The sequence below is a fragment of the Anarrhichthys ocellatus genome, unplaced genomic scaffold (genome assembly GCF_004355925.1).
Source record: "Anarrhichthys ocellatus isolate YVR2014 unplaced genomic scaffold, GSC_Weel_1.0 scaffold28, whole genome shotgun sequence".
In the NCBI taxonomy this organism is placed as follows: Eukaryota; Metazoa; Chordata; class Actinopteri; order Perciformes; family Anarhichadidae; genus Anarrhichthys; species Anarrhichthys ocellatus.
The window spans coordinates 2061788-2083702 of record NW_022280058.1 but is presented as its reverse complement, the minus strand read 5'-3'; the positions used below and the strand labels follow the sequence as shown (position 1 = coordinate 2083702).

The window sequence follows — 21915 nt, the reverse complement described above, 5'->3', positions numbered from 1 at the left end:
ACACACACACACACACACACACACACACACACACACACACACACACAATTATGCAAACTTTCTTTACAGGTTGATTCCAGTTTATTGAAAGTTGGGACTTTTTTTATTTTCATTTTTGGCCATCATTTGTATTGGTTATGAACAGGGCTGTAGCAACCACTGAAGACACAGAGGTGATGTCCACATTTTTTGTTTTTGGAATTTAAGCACCTAAAGTGCAGTTTACATTTTATTATTTAAAGATGCACATAGTGGAATTTTAAAATGTAGATACCAATATTATTTAGACACTATTTAATAAAAACGTTGTCAATTTTAGGCCAAAAAAAACCATGAATACATACCACAGTTCAACAACTGACATTTTCTATCCCTGGCAGAATAGATAACAATCTTAGAAAACAGCTTATAGATCCCCAGAGAGAAACTCTGAGATGTGCAGCTGTTGGGTTTTTTTTTTTTTAAGATTGCTTTTTGGGACATTTCGCCTTAATTAACAGTGTAGAAATGGGAGAGAGAGGGATGACACTGCAAATATATGGCATACACTGTAACCACTCGGCTACTAATGTACTCCCAGGCTGCTGTTTTTCAATGATTACTGAATACAAACTATGGAACAATTTTACGGAATTTTGGGGCTTCGTCAAAATTATCTTTGGGGCTGCTTGGCCTTATGTGATATACAACTATGACAAGTATGGCAGGTCAAAGTTGGTCTATAAACTGTGACGTTTAGACAGTTTGGGTTATAAATTTACTGTTCATGTTTGTTTAAAACCTGCATGATCATCTGACTTGTGTTGCATGTGTTTCTTGTCCTGTCCAACATCTTTTTAGAGCTGCATTTCCCTGATCTCAGAAATGAACTTGGTGAGTACAATGTTATTATTAGCCACTAGTGCCGTGCCCATTCAAAATGTGCCTGTTCGGAATGTATTGCTGCTTGCAGCTTTCTCTAGAACCGCTAATCAAAACAACTTCATACTCGACACTACGCTTCTTTGTGTCCTGAGCAATACAAGTGCCATGACATTGTTGCATCCCAGACCAATGCTAAAAAATGTATGGGTCATTTAGGAGCAAAAGCACACACATACAACAGCGGAGAGCGAGCCGTTCGGCAGTGTAACAGTTAATACACTACCCTTCTCAGAACACAACGAAGTGTGTATGTAAAGCACAAATTATGTCCCATAGATCTCAAGGGCTCACACTCGAAACTGCACTTCCTTGGGTCGTCAGCAAGGAAGTGCTGACGACCCAAGTGTGAAGTCAAGTGGATAAACGGTTGTGGAGAAAATCGACAGACATCCAGACATAAACACATATAGACAGAGACTCAATTTTGGGTTTAGATAAGAAGGGTGAACAAAACTACAACAATAGCAATAATCCAAAAATGATCCTTTAAGGTGATTGTAGGTGAGTGTGGATATTTCCATGTCCAGTTGTAAGTTTATCTAAGAGTTTGTACCTGCAGCGTACAGCTCTCTCAACTTCTCCTCATCCTCGAAACTGAGCGATTGTCTCTCGTCATCGGCCTCAGATCTGTTGGCATCTCCCTAAAAACACACACAGACATCAATGGGATCACCACTATCATCATAATCTTCATCATCAGCCTCACCTTCCCCTTTCTCACTGTCTGTTGACTGCTGTAAAAGTGAAAAATATGATTAAGTCGAGAGGGAAACACTGAGAGACAAAGAGTGGAGGGCAGACGGGCGAAGGGGGTCTCCAGTGTTCTATAGTTGAGTTATGTGCATGGCTTTGGCAGCGATCTCCTGTAGTCACGCCAATAAAGCTTTACAGAATTTAATTAAAATTCACGCCAGAAAGATGGAGGCAGACGGCTTTGGCAAAGGGTATCTCTCTCTCTCTGTGTGTGTGTGTGTGTGTGTGTTAGAGAGAGAGACAGAGAGAGACAGAGGGAGGGAGAGAAAAAGAGAGAGAGAGAGAAAGAGGGGGAGAGAAAAAGAGAGAGAAAAAGAGAGGGACAGAGAGAGAGAGAGAAAGAGAGAGAGAGAGCGAGAGAGAGAGAGAGAGAGAGAGAGAGAGAGAGAGAGGAAGCAAGTACTCTCTGATGCTGGAGATAAAAGATGAAAACTAAACAACAAAAGCTCACCAGCTGTGAATGGCAGGCGATATCAAACACATCCTACCCTGGAGAGTATTGTGTGAGCGTGTCAGTGAGAAAGAAAGATGGAGAGAAAGAGAGACAAGGGGATGGAAAGAGAGAGTGAGATAGAGAAAGGGAGGACAACTGAGAAAGAACAAGAGTGATGGATAAAGAGAGAGAGGGGAGAGACCACACAGGCAGGATGGTGGAGATTATTCTCTTGTAGGCAGCTTTGGTATTATCAGCACAACAGAGCTCAATTAGTCTCGTTCTCTCTGCCTCATTCTCTAAGTAGCTCAAACAAAACAGCATCTTTGCCCTTACTTCGGCTTGAAAGCCCTCAACTAAAATGGCTACAAGCAGGTTGAAGAGGACGTAGTTGCCAAAGGTCATGAGGGCTACAAAGTAGAGGGCAGCCAACGGCGTGGTGGAGGCCATCCCGTTATAGAGCACCGCGTTCCAGTCCTCCTGGGTGAGGATCTGCAGATGGGAAGAGACGGTGGAAGTCAAAGATACGTGGGGATTAGAACGATAAAGAAGAAGAGAGAAGAATAGGAGCAGATTCTTCATTTAATATCACATTGTCAGTTGAATGGTAATTATGCTCATCAGTGTTGAATGAGCTCCTGTGGAGCGCTTGTTTCATTACTCTTCCTCCCACTTTGCTTGTGAAGCGTATCTTACCTGCCCACTGGGAGAGTTTTTAAATTTTGTTGGAAAAAAAATGGAGTGTGAGCACTCCCAAACTGGAGCAAATTAAATAAGAGAGAACATCATCCGGGCTACTACTAGTGAAAGCAGCAGCTGCTGTTTTTGGATCTCATCCCAATTCATTTTAAAATACCATTTAACAGTAATTAATCGATGGGGAAATGTACTTATTTGTGTGCTCATTCATATCTGTATCTGTGTGAGAGAGAGAGAGAGTGTATGTCGGTGTGTTTGTCTAACCTGAAACACAGTGACAGTCGCCCAGAGCAGAGAGTCAAAGTTCTTTCTGTCAGGTAAAGTGTCTCCACTGTCTTGTCGCAAACCGAATTTACAGCCGAACAAATGCATCCCCAAGATACTGCAACACACAAACAAAACAATGAGCAAACATATTACTTTCATTAAATGGTGATTCAATTTGTATATGTAATGCCTGTGTGAATAATTGTGTATGTGTAAAAGGTGATGATGCATGCAGTAATATATCCTGTAACGACGTAAGAAAAAGGTCAGAACTAATGATTTTGATTCTTGTAATATGTAATTAAAGCTGAGAAAACAGATTGGATTATCTCAGCATGCAGTATCACTTTTAGAGAGAGAAAGAATATACCTGAATATGAAAATGAAGAGCATAAGCAACATGCTGAACGTGGCCACATTGTCCATGGTCTTCATCAGCACCACCAGCTGCCTCCTCAGGGCGGGAAGGAAGCGGACCAGCTTCAAAACTCTCAACAGTCGGAAGGTACGAAGCACCGACAACCCCCCCTCTGCCTCACCGACAATCTCCCACACACTAAAACACACAGCAATGACAGGCAGATCATAAGCACAAAGTTAAATTCACATTAAAGCAACCGAAGGAATCAATATGTACTGAACTGCAGCTCTAGCTCTTTTGAAGTCAGCATTGATATCATCCACAAAAAGCCTCACTTCCAGGTAGGAAAAGTGCTCAGTCATTTTTCTGACAGCGACAATGTGGATTCTGAAAAGAAGATATGGGCCAATGCTGTTTACAACTTACCAGCCAATAAAAGAGGTGAGAGCAGTGTGCACTGGCACGGTAAACAAGCAAAGCCCTTGAAGCACAGATACATAATTTAGCTTGTAGTACAACACAATGGAGTGAATACAGGGGCCCTTGGACTAAGAGTGCAACCAGATGCAGAGCCATTGTGACAGCTTGGGAGACGTAACCGCAGTGAGGATTTTCAAATAACAGAACGAATACCTATAAACAGAATTCCTATTTTGGAGTAAACTTACAGTCAGAGGACCCCACCCCCCCCCAGGGACCCACCTGATGATGACAATGATGCTGTCAAAGCCGTTGTAGGGGTTCTTGACGTAGCCAAAGAGCCCGAGAGCCATGAGCTTCAGCAGCATCTCAAGACTGAACATACTTGTGAACACCATGTTACTGATCTCCAAAATATCTGTCAGCTCCTTCGGCTGAAGAGGAGCAGTGTTTGTGGGGAGAAAACGGGGAGAGATTGATGTACAGATATTAGACAGGCAAAGAGCAACAATGAACAAATAAACAGAGGCAGACAGTGAGGAGAGCAGTAGACTCAACATGTTAGGAGTTTTTGAATTGCTAATCAGGGCTAAAGTGAAGGTTTATGAGAATGAAGTCTTAGATATGGAGAGAGAAGCCGTGCAGGTTACCCATAATCCTTTGGAATAGAGAGAGTGATACACTTTTATTATTAATATTATTGATATTATTCAAACAAGTGGTTCTCAAACTGCAGGGGCAGGCTTGTTAATCTGATTCTTGTCCCAACAAGAGTGCTACCAAAGTTATCAAGATTGATTCCAACTGCAAAACACCGATAATATTTAAAAAAATCTTGCTCTGCAGGTTTACTTTCAAATAAGCGAAAGTGTCTTGTGTTCCCGTTTAGCTAGAAATTTTCAATTAGTAGTTCATGTTTAGTTCTAGATAATGACTTTAAAAAAAATGTGATTGAAAGATTGAAAGGCCTTCTGAGTTCAAATTGGGGCATGACAGGGAAAAGTTTGAGAACCACTAATGTAAAGTTTTTTTTTTACTTTTTAAGATTATTATCACATCTTAAGAAAAAGTAGTCTATTGTCCGCATATCCAAAGTTTAATACATATTGTGAGTCCCTACCATAAAGCTCTCGTCGAAAAAAAAACTATGGTATTAAAAAGAGCCACCTTGTACCGGGGCATTAGGTGGCATTTTTTCATTACAGTGAACACAAACATTGTGGTTTATTTCTCCCAGCTCTTCAAACCAACAAAACATTGTAAACAACTACTATATGCCTCTGAGCATGCTCGGTGACATTTGCCTGACACAGAGCTACTCTCCAGAGATCAACAAACGAGTCTCTGAGGTGTTTCAGACTAAACTGCACTTTTCACTTTCCCTGAAATGAGGGAATGTAGTCCAATGCAATTGTAAGGCTCTTTGTACTTAATAGTTTTTAGATGACAATTCATTTCTATGGCACAGAGGGGAAAAAAGCTATATGGGGCTTTGGCAACGTATTCATATATCACTTAATTCATTCGTACACTTTCTCTGTTGGTTTTGGTTTCTTCAAAGGATTTGTTGGTAGTAAAAAAAGGATGAAATAAAGCTGGACTTATCCTTAAACATTAGTTATTCAAGAAGTCACAGCCATCCAGATCAGTCATATTGTTCAGGAAATGGGCCAAACGCAATCTTCCCACGTCTCCCACAGTCTACGCCTGCCTTTCAGCCAATCACAATGTCAGATCTGTCCTCCTCTTCCTCCTCATTCGCTCTCGCTCTCTTCTCTCACTCTGCCCCGTCTCCGCTCACTCTCTCTGTCCCAGGGTCACGCTTTAATTAACACTTCAGGACTTATGAGTTTCTCCACCTCCTGACACATGCATGCACACACCCACACACACACACACACACTTTGTGATCCCATATGCTCGGTGCTGTAAATGATGATTGAAGGGTAAGTTTATTGACTCCATCACAAACACAATGATTAGCACATCCGTTCTCAATCGAATTGTAGTCACATCCAATCTGCAAGAGGCATGCACATGGCTACGCATGTGCATACACAAACATACAGCCTCTAACGCTAACACAGACACACAAACATACCTGTTCGTGGTACTCTATGCCCATCGACAGTGTGTTAATAAGGATGGCAATCATGATTCCTCTGCTGAAGTATCTGCTGCCAACAATGAGTTCCAGTTTAGTTTGGAGTCCCGCCCAGCAACGCTCGCACAGCCTTTTCGTTGGCTCAGACACCTGTGCATCACCGTGGCAGGGGCTGCTACAGTGACATGGGCTGTTACTATGACACGGGCTGTTGCCATGACATGAGTTGCTGTACCCATGATGCTGGTCTTCAGGCTGTTCATTAACATTTTTGCTGTCATTAATTTGGTTGTAGTAAATGCAGTACGGGCATACTGAGGAGTCTCCTTGAACTTCACCTGACAATGGTAACCCAGGGTGCCCAGTGCACCCACCTGCACAGACACAAGGAGGAGGTGATGTAGACATGGGCCACAAAAATCATACAAGCACAAAGGTAACAGTAAATAGTTGATTCTGTATGTTGCACTCCTGCAACCATTCTGTCATTCAATGTATTCTCTGCTTGCTAAAGGAGAGCACCTTCATTTCATTTCTGGGAGACAAAAATTCAATAACATAGAAGCAACTGTGCAGTTGGGATGCTTTTGTGAAGATGGTGAGTTCTTTTATTAGAACAGGGATGTGAGTGTGTGTGTGTGTGTGTGTGTGTGTGTGTGTGTGTGTGTGTGTGTGCGCGTGTTGGGGGGAAGGGGCGTGGAGTGAAGCGGGAGTAAAATTTCAGCAGAATTCATTAGCAAGCATCTCGGGAGGAATGCTCCAATGACATACCAACAAACACTAATCTAACATGGGCAGTTCACTTGTCATCACAATTATTATCACAAATTCATGTTTAGTTGGAGACCGATATAGGGAATCCAATCTAGTCGTTCTGTGGTGTGTGTCCACAGATAATGTGAGCTGCAAGGAAACTTTCAGCAGGCAGACTTGCTGAAAATGTCTCTGCTCTGCAAAAAAAAATGTACCTGGAGCTTCAATTTTCAGCATTTTGGCCCAGTGCACGTAAGCACATACTGAATAATTTCTACTCTCTTGTTTCTGTATTGCAAGTGTGTCAGCTACAATTATGATTCATAACTGCATTGTATTAATATTTTATATTATTTTCTCTTAACCGATTTTACACATCAAGGTCACTTATCACGGGGAGTATTCAGCCAAACAGAGTTTGAAGGACATGTTGGTCTTTTGGAGCACACCGGGGGTTTAAAGTCAGGGTATCTTGGCATCTGCTGCTTTGATTTTAACCATCCTCTTTTATGTTTCCATGAAGTGTGAGTCCCCCAATTTTAAGGAAGTGCAATTTCATGGAGTAGTCCTTGATGTAGTAATTTCATGTAGCAGTCCTTTATGGAGTAATTTGACATTATCTTCAGTATCCTATTGAAAACCATTTTAATGAATACTCACTTCCTAACTTTCACATCTTAAAGCTAAGGTTGGTAATCGTGAGAAACTAGCAGGAGTACACTGGATTTTCAAAATGATCCAACCGAAAAACCCAGACCAGTGTTGCCAACTATTCTGCAATGAAAGTAGCTGTCAGCACAAGCCCCAAAAGTCCCTAAATCTAGTAAGAAAGTCATCAAGTCTGCAACATGACAGCCCGTCCCTTCAGGCCTCCCTCCAAAAGCGCTCCCCCAACATGATCACTATGAACGTAAACAATGAACATGGCTATTGGAGGTACTCACAGCTGTTAATCTAGCAGCTTGTGGAAGACTTTGGTGAAGACCAATGAGTGCATCATCAGAATATAGTCAGGCAGGCAGGCAGGTAGCCAGTCCAATCATTTCAGGCCAAATGATTGGACTGGCTTATTACAGTCCTGCGACAGCCACAGATACCAGATGTCTTTTTTAGTCAGAACATTTGATTCATTGATTTCTTTTGGGATGTAATGAGAATTTCAACAAAAATATCAAAGAAGATTACCAACTTTAACTCCACTCAGACTTCAGGGAATCAATCATAGAGTTGGAGATCTGGACAAAAGGTTGTTTGAAAGAGATATCTTGGCTCAACTGTCAATTGTTGACACATCAACCTTTAGGCTTGAATAAGTAGATTGACTTGAGGGTTCCACTCTTATTTGACATCATTTTCTTTTTAAACATTGGTGTTGTGGGGTATGACAGCATTTTCCTGATGGTTTTTATTTTCACAGCATCCTTGTTTATGTAGCATGCAGCTGCTGGTAATGTGTTTTTCCCTTCCCCTTCATTCATCGTATTCCCCATATTTGTTGTCCACAAATCCCATGTGACTACAATACCCCAAGTGTGATCTTATGTAAGGGATAGACAGATGTGTTGCCTTTGGGCTAATTACCTGATTATAAATATACGCCACAGTGTTCTTGCATTCAGTTTATGTGCAGACTCTAGCAAGTGGAAGCTCTTCTTCTTCATCATAATGCTTTGAGCACCAAAAAGCAAAAATTGAATTCACCTCCATTGCGTCAGAGGGGCAGACGTCTGTGATGTCTTAATGCTGCCGAGGGCGAGTGGGAAAAATACGCTCTGTTGTAATTTGGTAGAAGTGAACCTCAAGGATTAGTTTTCTTTTCAGAAAGTATTTAAAGAATAAAGCAAAGTTATTCAAATCACTCTGACAAACACAAACAGAGGAACATTAAAGCTCTGTTGACTCTTTTTATTTTAAGAAAATCACTGCTAATGTTGCTAGAATACAGGGGGCCTCCACATCTAAGCATCCACCCCTGTAAGGCCCAGGTTGGCAAGCTATGTCCTTGACAGCACTCGCACTCACACATTCACAATCACACACACACACACACCCCTTCGTACTCACCATGCTCCACCTCCAGCTGTGGCAGCCTGTTGATGGCCTCCTTGGCAACCAGCCTCTTCTTGTCCAGGGCCTTTGCATCCAGGTGACTGAGGAGGGGCGATATGAAGGGATAATTAAAACCATTCCCTCCATTTCTGACAGCAGGCTCAAGCTGAGGCTGTTGATGCTGGTGATGACGCTGGTGATGGTGATGATAAAGCTGATGAATGTGCGACAGGTCGTTGGGCACGTGTCCCGAGTGCCGGTGGGCAAGTCCGTTCATTTCCCCTGCTCCGCTGCCTCTGGCCGTTCCGCCTCCTCGGTTCTTTCCGCACGCGCACGCGCAGTGAAAGTGTGTGCGTTTCTGAGTGTAGCAGCGGGACAGTCGTCGCCACGCCTTGCGGCCCAGGTGAGCAATGTAGCGGATCATCTCCTCGTAGCAGCTTCCTGGTTGACTGTCGCTGGCCAGCGTGGAAGCTGATTGGTGGAGCTGCCGGGCGTGCTGCTCTGATTTCATTAATGCATGTTCCCTCTGCTTTGTTTCAGAAAACTGGGTTGCAATGACGACCAGGCACAGGTTGATCATGAAGAAGGAGCCCACCTGGTCACGACAAGGTACACATTACACTCTGTTGTAGCACACAGTATACGGTATACAGTATGTGGTCTAGCTGTTTTTACGTGTGTGTGTGTGTGTGTGATCGCTTACAATAATTAGGAAGATGAAGTAGATAAAGTTGTAGAAGGAATGTGCATCCATGACGTAGTACATGATGTCCACCCAACCTTCAAGAGTAATTACCTGTATGAAAGCACACACACAGAATGTAGTATGTAGTGTGCATCATCATGAAATGATTAAAGATGGATATCTTAATATAAATTATTCAACATTTACCTGAAAAATGGCAATCCATGCATATCCGATGTTATCAAAGTTAATAGCTCCTTTGTGTGGGTTTACTTCGCCGGCACGACACTCATTGTAATACTGGTACCAGTTTACACATGACACCTGTTCATCTACATTGAGTCCCATCTCTGGAGGGGCCTCCTCAGCACCCAGGAAGCAGGAAGTCCCGCTCACGCGGCGGCGAGGCACGTCAGTGCATCGAAGCATCCCGTTCTCTCTTTCCATTGAGCAGATGAAGGGATGGTCCTCGGTGCCATCCGGCCGATAGTAGCCACTCAGGAAGGAGATGTTATATCTCCTGAAAAAAATATATTCTTTTATTTATTACACATTAAAAAAAAGTATACCCTTATTGTCAACAACTCCTCCAAAAAGACCAAAACCAACAATGCTTGAGTCTGTTTCTCAGAACTTTTTAACTTGTTTTTTTCTGTCTGGGGCACTCAGCCCAAAGCTCCATTTAGTCCTTAAGAATCTTTGAAAATGGATCACAGAAATGCAGATGTAGTTGCATTTTTGCATTAACAGCTGGACATTGTTGTTGTTTTTGGCAGTCAATACTTCAGGCAGGAGCAAACATTACGTCTATTGCAGACTATTTTCAGATACGGATTATTTGGACATTTGGTGAACTAGTGGGTACTCACAACAACAGGGCCATGTATGTGAGATTGACTCATTTTGGACAACAATGGAGCTCTATAGCACAGAGGAATATGCTGTATCAGACTCTGGATGCACAAATAATACTATTTGTTATTCAAATCATTTCGTTGTTGGTTTTTGTCCAATAAGGAACACATTGAATTGGTCTTCTGCTTAAATCGCCAAAAACAAAACACACACAATATGTTTCAGGACAAATTCAGGTAAAGTTTGAACAATTATTAGAAAGATAGAAAATGTTATCGACATTTTGTTTCTACAAAAGGTCTGATTGCTGAAAAAAAACCAGAAAGACATAAGTTCCCTTGAGGAGGAAATGAGGAAACAGAGAGAAATACAGATGAAGGGGGAAAAAGAAAAGAGAGAGGGAGGGTGCAGTGGAGAGATAAGCAATCAATCATCTGTGATGTAGAGAAGGGTCACAGAGAAACAGCACTCCCTCACTTATTATTGAGGAAGGTCATTTTCTTGTTTATGAAGCAGAAAAAAATCCAAATTGCTAACTGAAAATGAAATCTAGAGAAGGATTAGCTCTGGGTAAAGATGTATTGGCTACTTCTGCAGCAGGCTAATGTGACCACATGAGATAAAAGCCTCGTACAGCTGTCGTATGTTAGAATGCAATCACAGACTCCTGCCTCAGTGACACAATTAGAATAATGCAGTGCTTCTGTTTTTGTCATAATGCTGTGTTACAGTCATAATAAACTGAACTACTTTGAGTCTACGGCTCTCCAATGTGAGAATTACTGCCAAATAACTGAGTAGTTTGCTCATGCACTCTTTAATCACAATCACTTTTTAAACCCCCATCTTTTTACTCCAACACCTGCTAGTCTACGTTATGGGGAACGGAATCCCACATCAACAGTGGGACCTTGTCTCTCAGGCTATAAAGGTTATGGGTCTGGCACAAGAGGCGTCTATTTATTATGCAATGAATTTGCAGCAGGCAGTTACTGTATCTTATGCTCTGACAGCAGATTTGAACATTAATGTTGCAGAGAAAGAGTGCGATCATAGACACTCATCGGCCACTTCAATAGGCTTGTAGAATCTGATGCGAGCGAATACATAAATTATATCTTTACAAAGCACTGTCTGAGAGATATTGATTTAACTACATGTTTATTATTGAGGTTATAGTTTGCAGTGGTGTTGAACTTGACAGCACTTTATTGAGAGGTGTTTCTTTTTTTGGCTACTCCATTTACATACATGAGAGGTACATATTTAACATATATATAGTATATCTATATATAATAGAATCACCTTTCAATATAATGCACCCCAGTACAACACCTCCACCCACTATGACCTCAATACTACGGGCAGCAGTAGCTTAATCCGTGGGGACGTGGCTTGGTAACTGGAGGGTCGCCCGTTCAAGTCCTTGCATGATTAAGCACAGAGAATGGTAGCTGGAGAGGTGCCAAAGGTACTTGAGCAAGGCACCGGACCACCAAATTGCTCCCTGGACTAAAACTAGGATGGGTTAAATACAGAGGCCAAATTTTACTGTGTGCTGTGCTGTGCACAATTGTGTGACAATAACAGTTGATTTACATAAACATAAAGTAGAATAATTACCTTTCTGACCGTGTCAACAAAAGCTGAATAATTATACGCTCCGTAAGAGTAGAATTCATGGCAGAGCTGTTGTATTAGATTGTACAAGTGTTCCTAATGAAGTGGCCAGTGAGTGTACTGTATGTGAAAACGTTAGGAGGGTATTAAGAGACATTCTAGATTAATTGAATTTAAGATTCTAAATCGCATTTATTGACTGTTTAGGCTTAAACTCAGGGACAACGCTGACTGTTGGAATTGCTGCAACTCTGAAGGGCCTCTTCTTCACCTACTGTGGAAATGTGCCATGATTCAGAACTGTTGGCTAAAGGTTCACGAACGTATAATAAATAATACCCGGACCAATTTAGAGCTCTGCCCGAGGCTGTATCTTCTCAGTGATCCACATATGACATCTCGCTGTGGAGTCACAGACTTTATTCAGACCATTATAATGGTGGGAAAGCAAATCATACTGGAGGAACCCAGACGAGCCCTTATTCCATGAACGGTTCACAGAGTATAGGCAAAATTGGCAACATACGAACACATTTCTTTCAGCTTGAAGAACAGGAGGGAGAAATGTGTGGCAAATTGGGGAGACTATACTTTGAATACATTGTTAATGTAATCTTGAAGTAAATCACACACCACGTACATAACACTTACATACTCTTTATGCACCTGAGAATGAATTTGTTGCTTTTAAACTATTGTAAGAATAAACATTTGATTTGTGTTTTTATACATACATAAAGTCATTTCATTTGTTGAACAAAATGTGACAATGTTAATATAAAAATTCATTAAAATACTAATTACAATTACATTTTTTATTTCATGTGATTATTTTACTGTTTAATTTTTATTTTTTTATTTACTGTACTTATGTTTAATGGTGGAGCAGATTTGTTTTAATGTAGTTTTTCCTTTGTTACCCATATTGAAATATTGTTTTTAAAGATGCTATTTCAATAAAGTGTATTATTATTATTATCATTATTACTACTTATTCAGTTAGTGTAGTAACTGTACCTGCATTCATTTTATTTGACTACTCCAAACAGTACAACAGTATAAAGGCTGTTTCGACATAGCCCCACCTCTGAATTCACCACTGTCAGGGATTATTATCTAATCGGGATGGTTGAGCAGATGTGAGGTCAGGTGGTGAACATGATGCAGATGTCTGATGTTATCTGATATTATCCCATCGTGTTCGTGAACATGTGAGCAGGAGCGAGGTCGGTAGCGATGGTGTAACGGCGATGGTGTAACGGCGATGGTGTAACGGCGATGGTGATCGAGAATGACATGAAGGATCACGTAGGAGAGAACTGGAGTGACAATGAAACTCTGAGGGTTCGTGCTGAAACAGCCACTGAGAGTCCCTGAGTAGCGACACAAAAAATTAACTTAGCCCTCCTAATCGCCTAACTACCTTGATTTGTGATCTCTAATTCTGGAGGTTCCAGCCGGAAGCACATTTACTTCCTCCCAGACGGAGCTGATTAGAGAACAAACAAGATCTTGTGGTATTGATCCCCTCTTAGAAATAATAGCGGAGTGAAAGAAGCTAAGCGGTTGTGAGCAAACTTTTGACACATGGTTTCAGAGTGAATGAGGCCAATTCACCCCCTTGTTGTGACATCTGCCGGTTACTATGGTAACTCACATCTTGACATCCTCTCCCATGAAACAGCGGTTCCTCAGTAGCCCCGCCCACAGCTGCACGCCGACGATGCCGAAGATGAAGAAGACGAAGAAGCACAGTGCCAGCACGTTGCCCAGCATGGGAAGAGTGTCTAGAAGGAGGGTCACCAGGATACGCATACCTGCCAACACACACACATACAGCATAAACACCATGGGCAACTGTGCACATACGAGCAAGCATGTAAACTTAACTTTTAGCAAAATGGCGGCCACAGGAAGAGTTGGCCAGACAGGAGGAATTTCTTAATGTACAATGCTCAAAATTGGAGCAGTGCAATTAATTGAATGGCAAATAATTAAGAGTTCAAATAGTGATAATTGGCCTCCACTCCACTCCACTACTGAAGAGCACAGATACAAAGTCTTCCTTTTTACTGCTTTTAGACTTGGCTACTTCAACCACACTCAGTGGTAAATTGTGCTAAGGTCACAGAGTGTAGTAAAAAAATGTAAGTTGGCTGGCCAGTTTGTGCAACGAGCTGTTGAGAACAACGCAAGAATCACAATGGTTTCCATGACTTTGTCCACTGTGTCCTGATTTGTTTTAAACATGCATTCATCAAAAGGAAAGCAGGAGCCGCTAATAGCAATGAAATGAAGTGGAATCTACAGGTCAGCCAGAGAGTACAAGGACGGTGACACATTTTTTATTGTCTTGGCTATGAATGCGATTGCTGACTTTCAGCTGAAGGTGTTTCCATGTCAGATGAACAATGTAAAAATTGAATCCCTTTTTATACAGTACTGCTTCGTAATAAGGGACAGAAGGTTTATTGGACTTCAGGAGACATCTTTCCTGCTGATGCTCTGCCAGGCCTACACTGCAGTCATCTTCACTTCTTGGTTGTTTAGGGTTTCAATCTGGTCCAAGTCAAACACACAGTGAGTTGGATTGCAGTCAGGTCAGTGTATTGTGCAGTCACTAATGTTATGTGTTTTGGCCATAAAGAAAACCCTTAATTGCCTTCTCTCTTCTCTTCATCTCTTTACAGTCTTTGGCCTGCTGCATTGTCTTAAAGTTAGCTGAGTCCTATACTGTTGTTCACCCAATCTAGATGTGAACACTCCTAGAAGTTCATAGTCAGCACTTTACCCTCACAGTCACTGTTTCATTTAAAAGCCAGTGTACTTGAGTACAAAGCCAAGACGGTGAAAGACAATGAAAAACGGTGGTAATGCTCTGTGAGTGCAGTGTATGTTGGAAGAAAAAAGGATGAAAACTCACTGGGAACTCTGTTGATGGCTCGCAGCGGGCGGAGAACCCGGACCGTCCTGATGGCTGATAGGCTGACGTTGTGTCCATCAAGCGAGTACTCCAGCATTCTGCGGAGAGGGAAAGCCACTGCTGTGTCACTGGCTCAGCCTGACCTTGGCAAACCCTGACGGTCTACAGGGATCCCAGCAGAACTCAGTGCACCGACTCTGAGATACATAGCCTTTTAACTACCAATCACTGAGGTCTCTGCCTCTCAGGACCGAATGATGCCATTGTCATTCTGCGGAGCTGTCACGCACACACAACTTTCCGCCGGTTCGTCTAAGCACGCGCACACACACGCTTGACATTTAACTGGCATTAAACAAGTGTCTAAGCTTTACACAAAACACACACATACATACACAATTTTGGCTCATGTTTAATGTCAGACGCGCTTGTGTACATGTGCATGTGTGTGTGTGTGTGTGTCTGTTGAACACTCACCCCACAATAACAATGAAGAAGTCCAATCTGTTCCATGTGTCGCCAAGGTAACCGTTGTGACCTATGACCCCAAGAGCCACCATCTTCATTACCATTTCCGTGGCAAAAAAACCAAAGATCCCATCATCCAGAGCCTGCACACACACACACACACACATACACACACAGAGAGAGAGGATTAGCGTAAACTGATTAAGTGGGGGGAAAAATTAAAGCAAAAACTTTTCAGACCCTTGATAATAAAGTCTCAAAGCTGAACATAATTAGTTTGTAATTTCAGATTATGTGTGCGTGCGGGTGTGTGCGTTACCTGCAGCAGGAAGGGTGTGTGGTCACAGGGCTGGAACATCCCTAGAGTCACACAGTTCAGCAGGATGGCCAAAATGCTCACACGCTCAAACCATGTGACAGAAGGTTAAGGGTCGACACCACGGCAGAGATTGGACATTGATTACATTTGCAATATTCAATATTAGCACATTTCATGGAGCGGTGCATTTAGCTAATTAGGTTGATTGACAGGAGACATAACAACAACAAGCCGAGTAGATTGCTGCTTGTATGTTCCACTTCAGCTCCACCCAGGTGTCCTCGCTTAGAAAATCAAAAATACATATTTTTCTTCTTACTTGTAGTGCTTTTTATCAATCTAGGTTGTTTTGGTGTGAGTTGTCTAATTTTGGAGATATAGGCCAAATACATGTCTGCCTTTTCTCAAATATAATGGGACTCTATGGCACTCAGATTGTGGTGCTCAAAGTGACAAGAAAATCAATTTGAAGAACTAAACAGCAATGTCTCTTTACCGAAATCATGACCCGGTTTCTCAAGTTCATCAACAGATCACAAGCCAAGTTCGATATAGTCCTGTTACATTCGAGAGAGAGCTGATATCTCCAAAACTAGGCAACTCACACCAAAACAATCTAGATTGATAAAAAGTAGTACAGGGGAAAATATGTGTTTTTGATTTGTGGCTGAACCGTCCCTTAAAGATTAGATTGCCAGTGTCGGGAACTCTACTGGAGTAATAAACACCATTCTTCCAAAATATATTGGAGAGCACTGTCTACCATGTCACTCTAAAATATCACATTGAGATCTGGTGACTGTGAAGACCATAGAAAATGATTCAGATCATTTTCATTCTCATTAAACTATCCAGTGACCCTCGTGCCCTGTGTGGAATCGTCTGCATATATTATGTTTCCCTGCTCATTTATTCAGGTTTTTCCTTTGATTTGTCATCCATCTGTGTCTAGCCAATGGTAATGTCTGCAGTAACCCAGGGGAAACCCTGAGGAAACTGAATGGTAGACATTAAACGTCCAGCCATGTCTATCTTTCGCTGCACAAAACATTACCAGACTAAATTTACAAAAGATCTGTGAGCAAGCACACACAACTCTGAATTTTGTGCCTCACAGCTTGTGAAATCGAATTTGCAAGCTACAGAACTGAATGTACCAAACCATAAAATGATTGCTATAAGGGTGGAAACTAGCCATAACAGGCTTAAATATATCAACTTTGATTTATAAGCACAACGTCTGACAGGACATTTTGACATGTTTAATACTCTCAACTAGAAAAGAAAGACAGCTACCATGAAACAGTTGGCAAGACATTTAAAGTCAGTTTAAGTATAAACTTGCTTATGGTGGGTTTCTGTGCATGTGTGTTGCTTCGTAGCTGTCAAACTGGAAGAAGGAGCACAGCTCAGAAGTGGAAAGCAGAGAGGTTTAAAGGGGGAAGGAGTCTGAAGTAGAAAGTTAAAGGAAAGATTGTGTTTGTGTCACACAAACACAGATGCACACATATACTCACAAACATGAAAACTGCTGAATGGATGACAGGAACGTATTCAAGAGCCACGGATGCGTAAATAATAAAGCCTTGGAGCATCCACATGGACGCACACACGCACACACACACACACACACACACACACACACACACACACACACACGCTCAGACATAGAGTCCCCTGCCCGGACACTTTGCTCTCAAGAGGGCAGAAAAATTAATGAGAGTACAATCCTTTATCACCCCTGAGACAGAGAAGGGGGGGGAGAGACAGAGAGAAAGAGAGAGAGAGACTGAGAGAGAGAGACAGAGAGAGAGAGACAGAGAGAGAGAGAGAGAGAGAGACAGAGAGAGGGTAATCCAGTGTCCTCCCTTTGCTGTGGTTGCCATGGGAACCCCCATCTCACCGTGGGAACTGACTCCTGAGTTTCACTGCTTGCATCCTGTCTGGACTGGAACACAACACAATTAACACTCACACATAAACATACACAAACATAAACACTCTCACACACACGCACACACAAAAGAAAATTATGTCCTTCAGCGCAACTCCATCCTTCATTTCCTCAACGCTGAGGAGGATCTAATCCTGCTCCATCTGTATACGTTACAGCATCACTTGCATAACCATGAATGTCTATGAGATACACACACACACACGCATAACAAGGGACGGAGCAGGGTCAAGGTGTGAGTGATGGATGAGACGGGAGTATTTCCAGTGTTGGCCCATCATTCACCATCAGTGATGAGACACAGTGGGGACGTCCTCTCCTCTGTCCCTCTGTCTCGCTCTATTCATTGCTTTTCCTTTATCTGTTATCATGCTCAACCTTTCCCTCTATCATCTCTCATTTTCCTCCACAGCCCTTTTCCCCTCTCTTTGGCCCAATTATTTTTCTCTTTGCTCCGCTCCTCCTGCTCTCCGTGTATCCCTCTTGCTTCGTATAGCGCGGTATAATTTCCAATCTTCATTCCGTATCATTTCTTGCATATCTTTTGTGCTCATACGCTCCTATCTCTCTCTCTAAGAAACGCCCTTCCACATCTCCACAAAGGACTGCCCTTGGCCAGAGCTTTAGTCTCTCTGGCATAAACCTGAGTCTCAGCCAACAGATAAACTACAACTACACTTAATAATTAACATCGTCAGAGGGATGGAGAGGCAGAGAGACTGACAGGGTAAGAAATAGAGATGTAGATACAGTAAGGGAGAGGAGGTGGAGAAAGAAACAGGGGAAATAAAAAAAAAGCAGAGCTGAACAGCGGGATGAAAGAGGTTAACACTCCGACGATACAAGTTCTTAAGTGTAAACAACTGACTCTGTCTGCCTAATTGCCTCATCTTCTTGTTCTTCCTCCGCCTCCAAGAACCACCACCACCACCACCTCCTCCTCGTCTCTCGTGCTCTCCCCCACTCCAACTCTCGCTCTCCTCGAGTGCCAACACAGGTAATAAAGGTCAGGCAGAGATTATAAATCAAATCAGATCACATCACCCTGATCTTTCTGGCATCATCCTCCACCCTTGGCTCGGATACACATGCTAGGAGCAGCATGTGGGAACATTTTCATATGCAACGTTCATTAACTTAAAAGGATCAGCCATAGGGACACACAGGCCATCTGGATACACACAGAATATGTGGCCACATTTTCTGGCTTGAGAAGCTTTTAGATTTTTCAATGTGGTACCACTCTCTAATAAGACACCCTAGCTTTTATAGCTTTGTATATCAGTTATAAACCATTAAGAAGAACTACTTCTGGGCTGCCAGGTTGTAAAAATCCCTTTGGCTGGTGTGTATACCCTCTTTTTTTTTTTACCTTACTCTTGAATTCATGAGAAAGAGTTCTTCTTATTACAAAAGGAGAAACCTGCAAGTGCTTATTAATGACTTCTTAACTAAAAGATGTAAAGGTATATTTTCTTTATCCGTGCTAGCCACATGGCTCGATGGATGGCCATGTCATTTCACCACAGACTGAAAGTATTTAAACAACTACTGGATGGATTGACATTCAATTTGGTAAACATATTAATTGTACCCAGTGGATCTATGCTAAAGACTATGGTGATCCTCTGACTTTTCATCTCGCACCATCATTACATTGAATGTTTAATTAGTCAAATATTTGGATTTATGATCAAATATCTTAATGGTATATATACGATTCTAAACCAATGGTTAAAGGGTCTATTGAACCGGGTTAGGCTTGATAGATCCTTTCACCATTGGTCCTATTGATCGAAATAACATAAAATGTAAACTGTGTATGAATAATAGTAACGAGCAACCTGCTCGCTAGTTTCCTCATGCTCTTTCTCTCTCTCCACACACAGACTTGATTAAACATAACCTAGTTAAGCTCAAAGTCTGTCATGTGCAGTGTGTGCGTGCGTGTGTGTGTGTGAGGGTGCGTGTGTTAGTGTGTGTGTGTGTGTTAGTGTGAGTGTGTGTTAGTGTGTGTGTGTGTGTTAGTGCGAGAGAGAGAGAGAGAGAGGGAGAGAGTGTCTGAAATGAACGTGGCTCAAGTTAAGATACTGTGAAGTTGTCAAATCCTCTGGCTCCACCCCCACAGAGTGTGACAGCTGGTAACCATGGAAACACGTGCAGGAATCATGTTAATTGGCTGAAATGACAGCTCACCCTACTTTGAGTGAGACCTCCTCCTGTCCATCGTTGTCTCACCCACCTCTCTCTCACACACACACACACACACACACACACACACACACTACAACCCAATTAAGAGGCAGTTTAAAAAAAAGGAAAAGAGAGTGATAAATAGGAGGGCATGGGATTAATATTGAGTAAAGGGGGATGAGAGAAAGAATAAAAGAAAAGAGAGAGCGCGGAGAAGAAGAAAGGCAGGCAGAGAAAGGTACTAGTATAGGAATGACACATACAGCTTTTCTCATCTTTGATCAAAAGGAAACGCTCTGAATGTTTCATGCACTGCTGAATAAGTTATGTATATGTGTGTGTGTGTGTGTTGCCTACGCACCTCCCCACATGTATGTGCGTGTTTCTATGTGTGTCATATGTTACATGGAAAAGCTCAGCATTCACAAAGTAGGCACCTTGTTCCACACTTACAATCTAACGTCTCCCCCTCCCAGAGAAACAGGAAATATGAAAGAGATCCATATAGCTTTGAAGGAATACAAAGACTGTTATATAATAAGCAAAAGCCAACGTTGTTTCTGTGCCAAATAAATGTGTGTTAGATAGACATGCTGTAGCGTGGAGAGATGTACAGTATGTTGTCAACATGACACAAAAGGAGGATGACTGTGTTTCTAAGAGGGAGGAAATGGAAGGACATGAGATAGGAAATGAATTTGTAATATGTACTGAGTGCAAAAAGGCAGACAGGAAGGAGGGGTCAACCCGGGAAAGAAATGGGACTTGCAGCTCTTGGGGACTGCACCCCCTCCCAGTGTGCTCACATTAATGTCCCTGTCGAACAACGTCCACCCACATTACTTCCCCCGCAGATCACTCACACACACACACACACACGCACACACACACGTAAGTATAACATATCAACATATCTACAATTAATCACATAATGGGACACATGCCAGTATAGCCGTGCCGTGTCGACACGCAAACAGATGAGATGACTGACAGACACGAAAACAAACAAATAATCGGAAGTAACCGGGCCGTCGGGGCAGAGCTACGCTGTTGCCAAGCAACCAGGTGATTCCTCTAAAGTGCCTCTCCATGGGAGAATCCCTCGTTTGTGTGAGGGCATTCACACGCTTGTTTGTGTGCGTGTGTGCATGTGTGTGTGTGTGCGTGAATGTGTGTGTGTGTGTTTGTGAGTGTGTGTCCAGTAAATTAGTGCTGACACAGTGAGCGTACAATAATCTGAGATGCGACCATGGTAACAACACAGCAGGCGAGTTTTGTCGATAGCATTTGTAGTGTTCCCCCCCCCCCACCCCTTTTTCTTTTGGTGTACATTTTATTTATTCAGCAATTATGTATTTATATTTTATAGAGAACACAGAGTGCTGACGGTGGCAGATACCCACAGACGTGCACAAACGACCGACACACACACACACATGGAGTCATAAGCAGCGGAAAATATTCAATTTGGAAACCCTTGACAAATCCCTGAGGTGTTACTGACGTTCATGCACGCTTCGGAGTATTCATAGCTGCTCACACACACGCGCTGCAGCGCTGATAACTACACGCACACACACACACACACTCACACCTTCACGTCATCAGCAGATAGAGAGGTTGAGACGAAGTGTGAGAGACAGGGAGGGGAATGGGAGGTGAGTGGATGAAGACAGAAGCAGAGCGAGGTTCGGAGGCGATGTGAGTTCTTACTGTTTGTGACTCCTGCTGTATAAATGGAGGTCAGTAACAATGCTACTGACAGGCGGCTGTAACCCTGGAGATTCATTATGCCTTGTCACTATGGAAACCTCCAATCAGGGACAAATATTACCCATCTTTTCCAACAACTAATGGGTCCAAGGAAATACCTGAGATCTTCCAAACACACACACACACACACACACACACACACACAGACATGCACAATACTGACCTTCTTCCCGTCTCTCTTGTGTTTAAAGCTAAAGTAAACATCTCGGCGCGAGGTGCCTTATAGGTACAACGGCTTTGAGAGAGTACAGAGCTGAAACACAAACAGACAATGTCTCTCTCACATTCATTCACTTTCTCTAAACAGAAACACACACACACACACACACACACACACACACACACACACACACACACACACA

At 42.4% G+C, this 21915-nt stretch overlaps 1 protein-coding gene across 2 annotated transcripts in view; it reads right to left on the bottom strand.

Moving 5' to 3' along the window:
* Window positions 1–21915, bottom strand: part of LOC116391973 (voltage-dependent T-type calcium channel subunit alpha-1I-like) — a 43301-nt gene that overhangs the window by 18529 nt on the left and 2857 nt on the right. Inside the window, exons 3-15 of one of the 2 annotated variants that reach the window (XM_031863032.1) lie at window positions 15634–15727; window positions 15324–15457; window positions 14847–14944; window positions 13581–13740; window positions 9656–9968; window positions 9467–9559; window positions 8779–9358; window positions 5959–6335; window positions 4140–4291; window positions 3447–3632; window positions 3074–3191; window positions 2447–2602; window positions 1478–1565 (exon numbers count right to left, since the gene is read on the bottom strand). In XM_031863032.1, the coding sequence (XP_031718892.1) occupies window positions 1478–1565; window positions 2447–2602; window positions 3074–3191; window positions 3447–3632; window positions 4140–4291; window positions 5959–6335; window positions 8779–9358; window positions 9467–9559; window positions 9656–9968; window positions 13581–13740; window positions 14847–14944; window positions 15324–15457; window positions 15634–15727 (2549 nt within the window). Of the gene's footprint in view, window positions 1–1477; window positions 1566–2446; window positions 2603–3073; window positions 3192–3446; window positions 3633–4139; window positions 4292–5958; window positions 6336–8778; window positions 9359–9466; window positions 9560–9655; window positions 9969–13580; window positions 13745–14846; window positions 14945–15323; window positions 15458–15633; window positions 15728–21915 lie in introns of those variants that run through there. The other variant, XM_031863033.1, reaches the window with a different exon arrangement.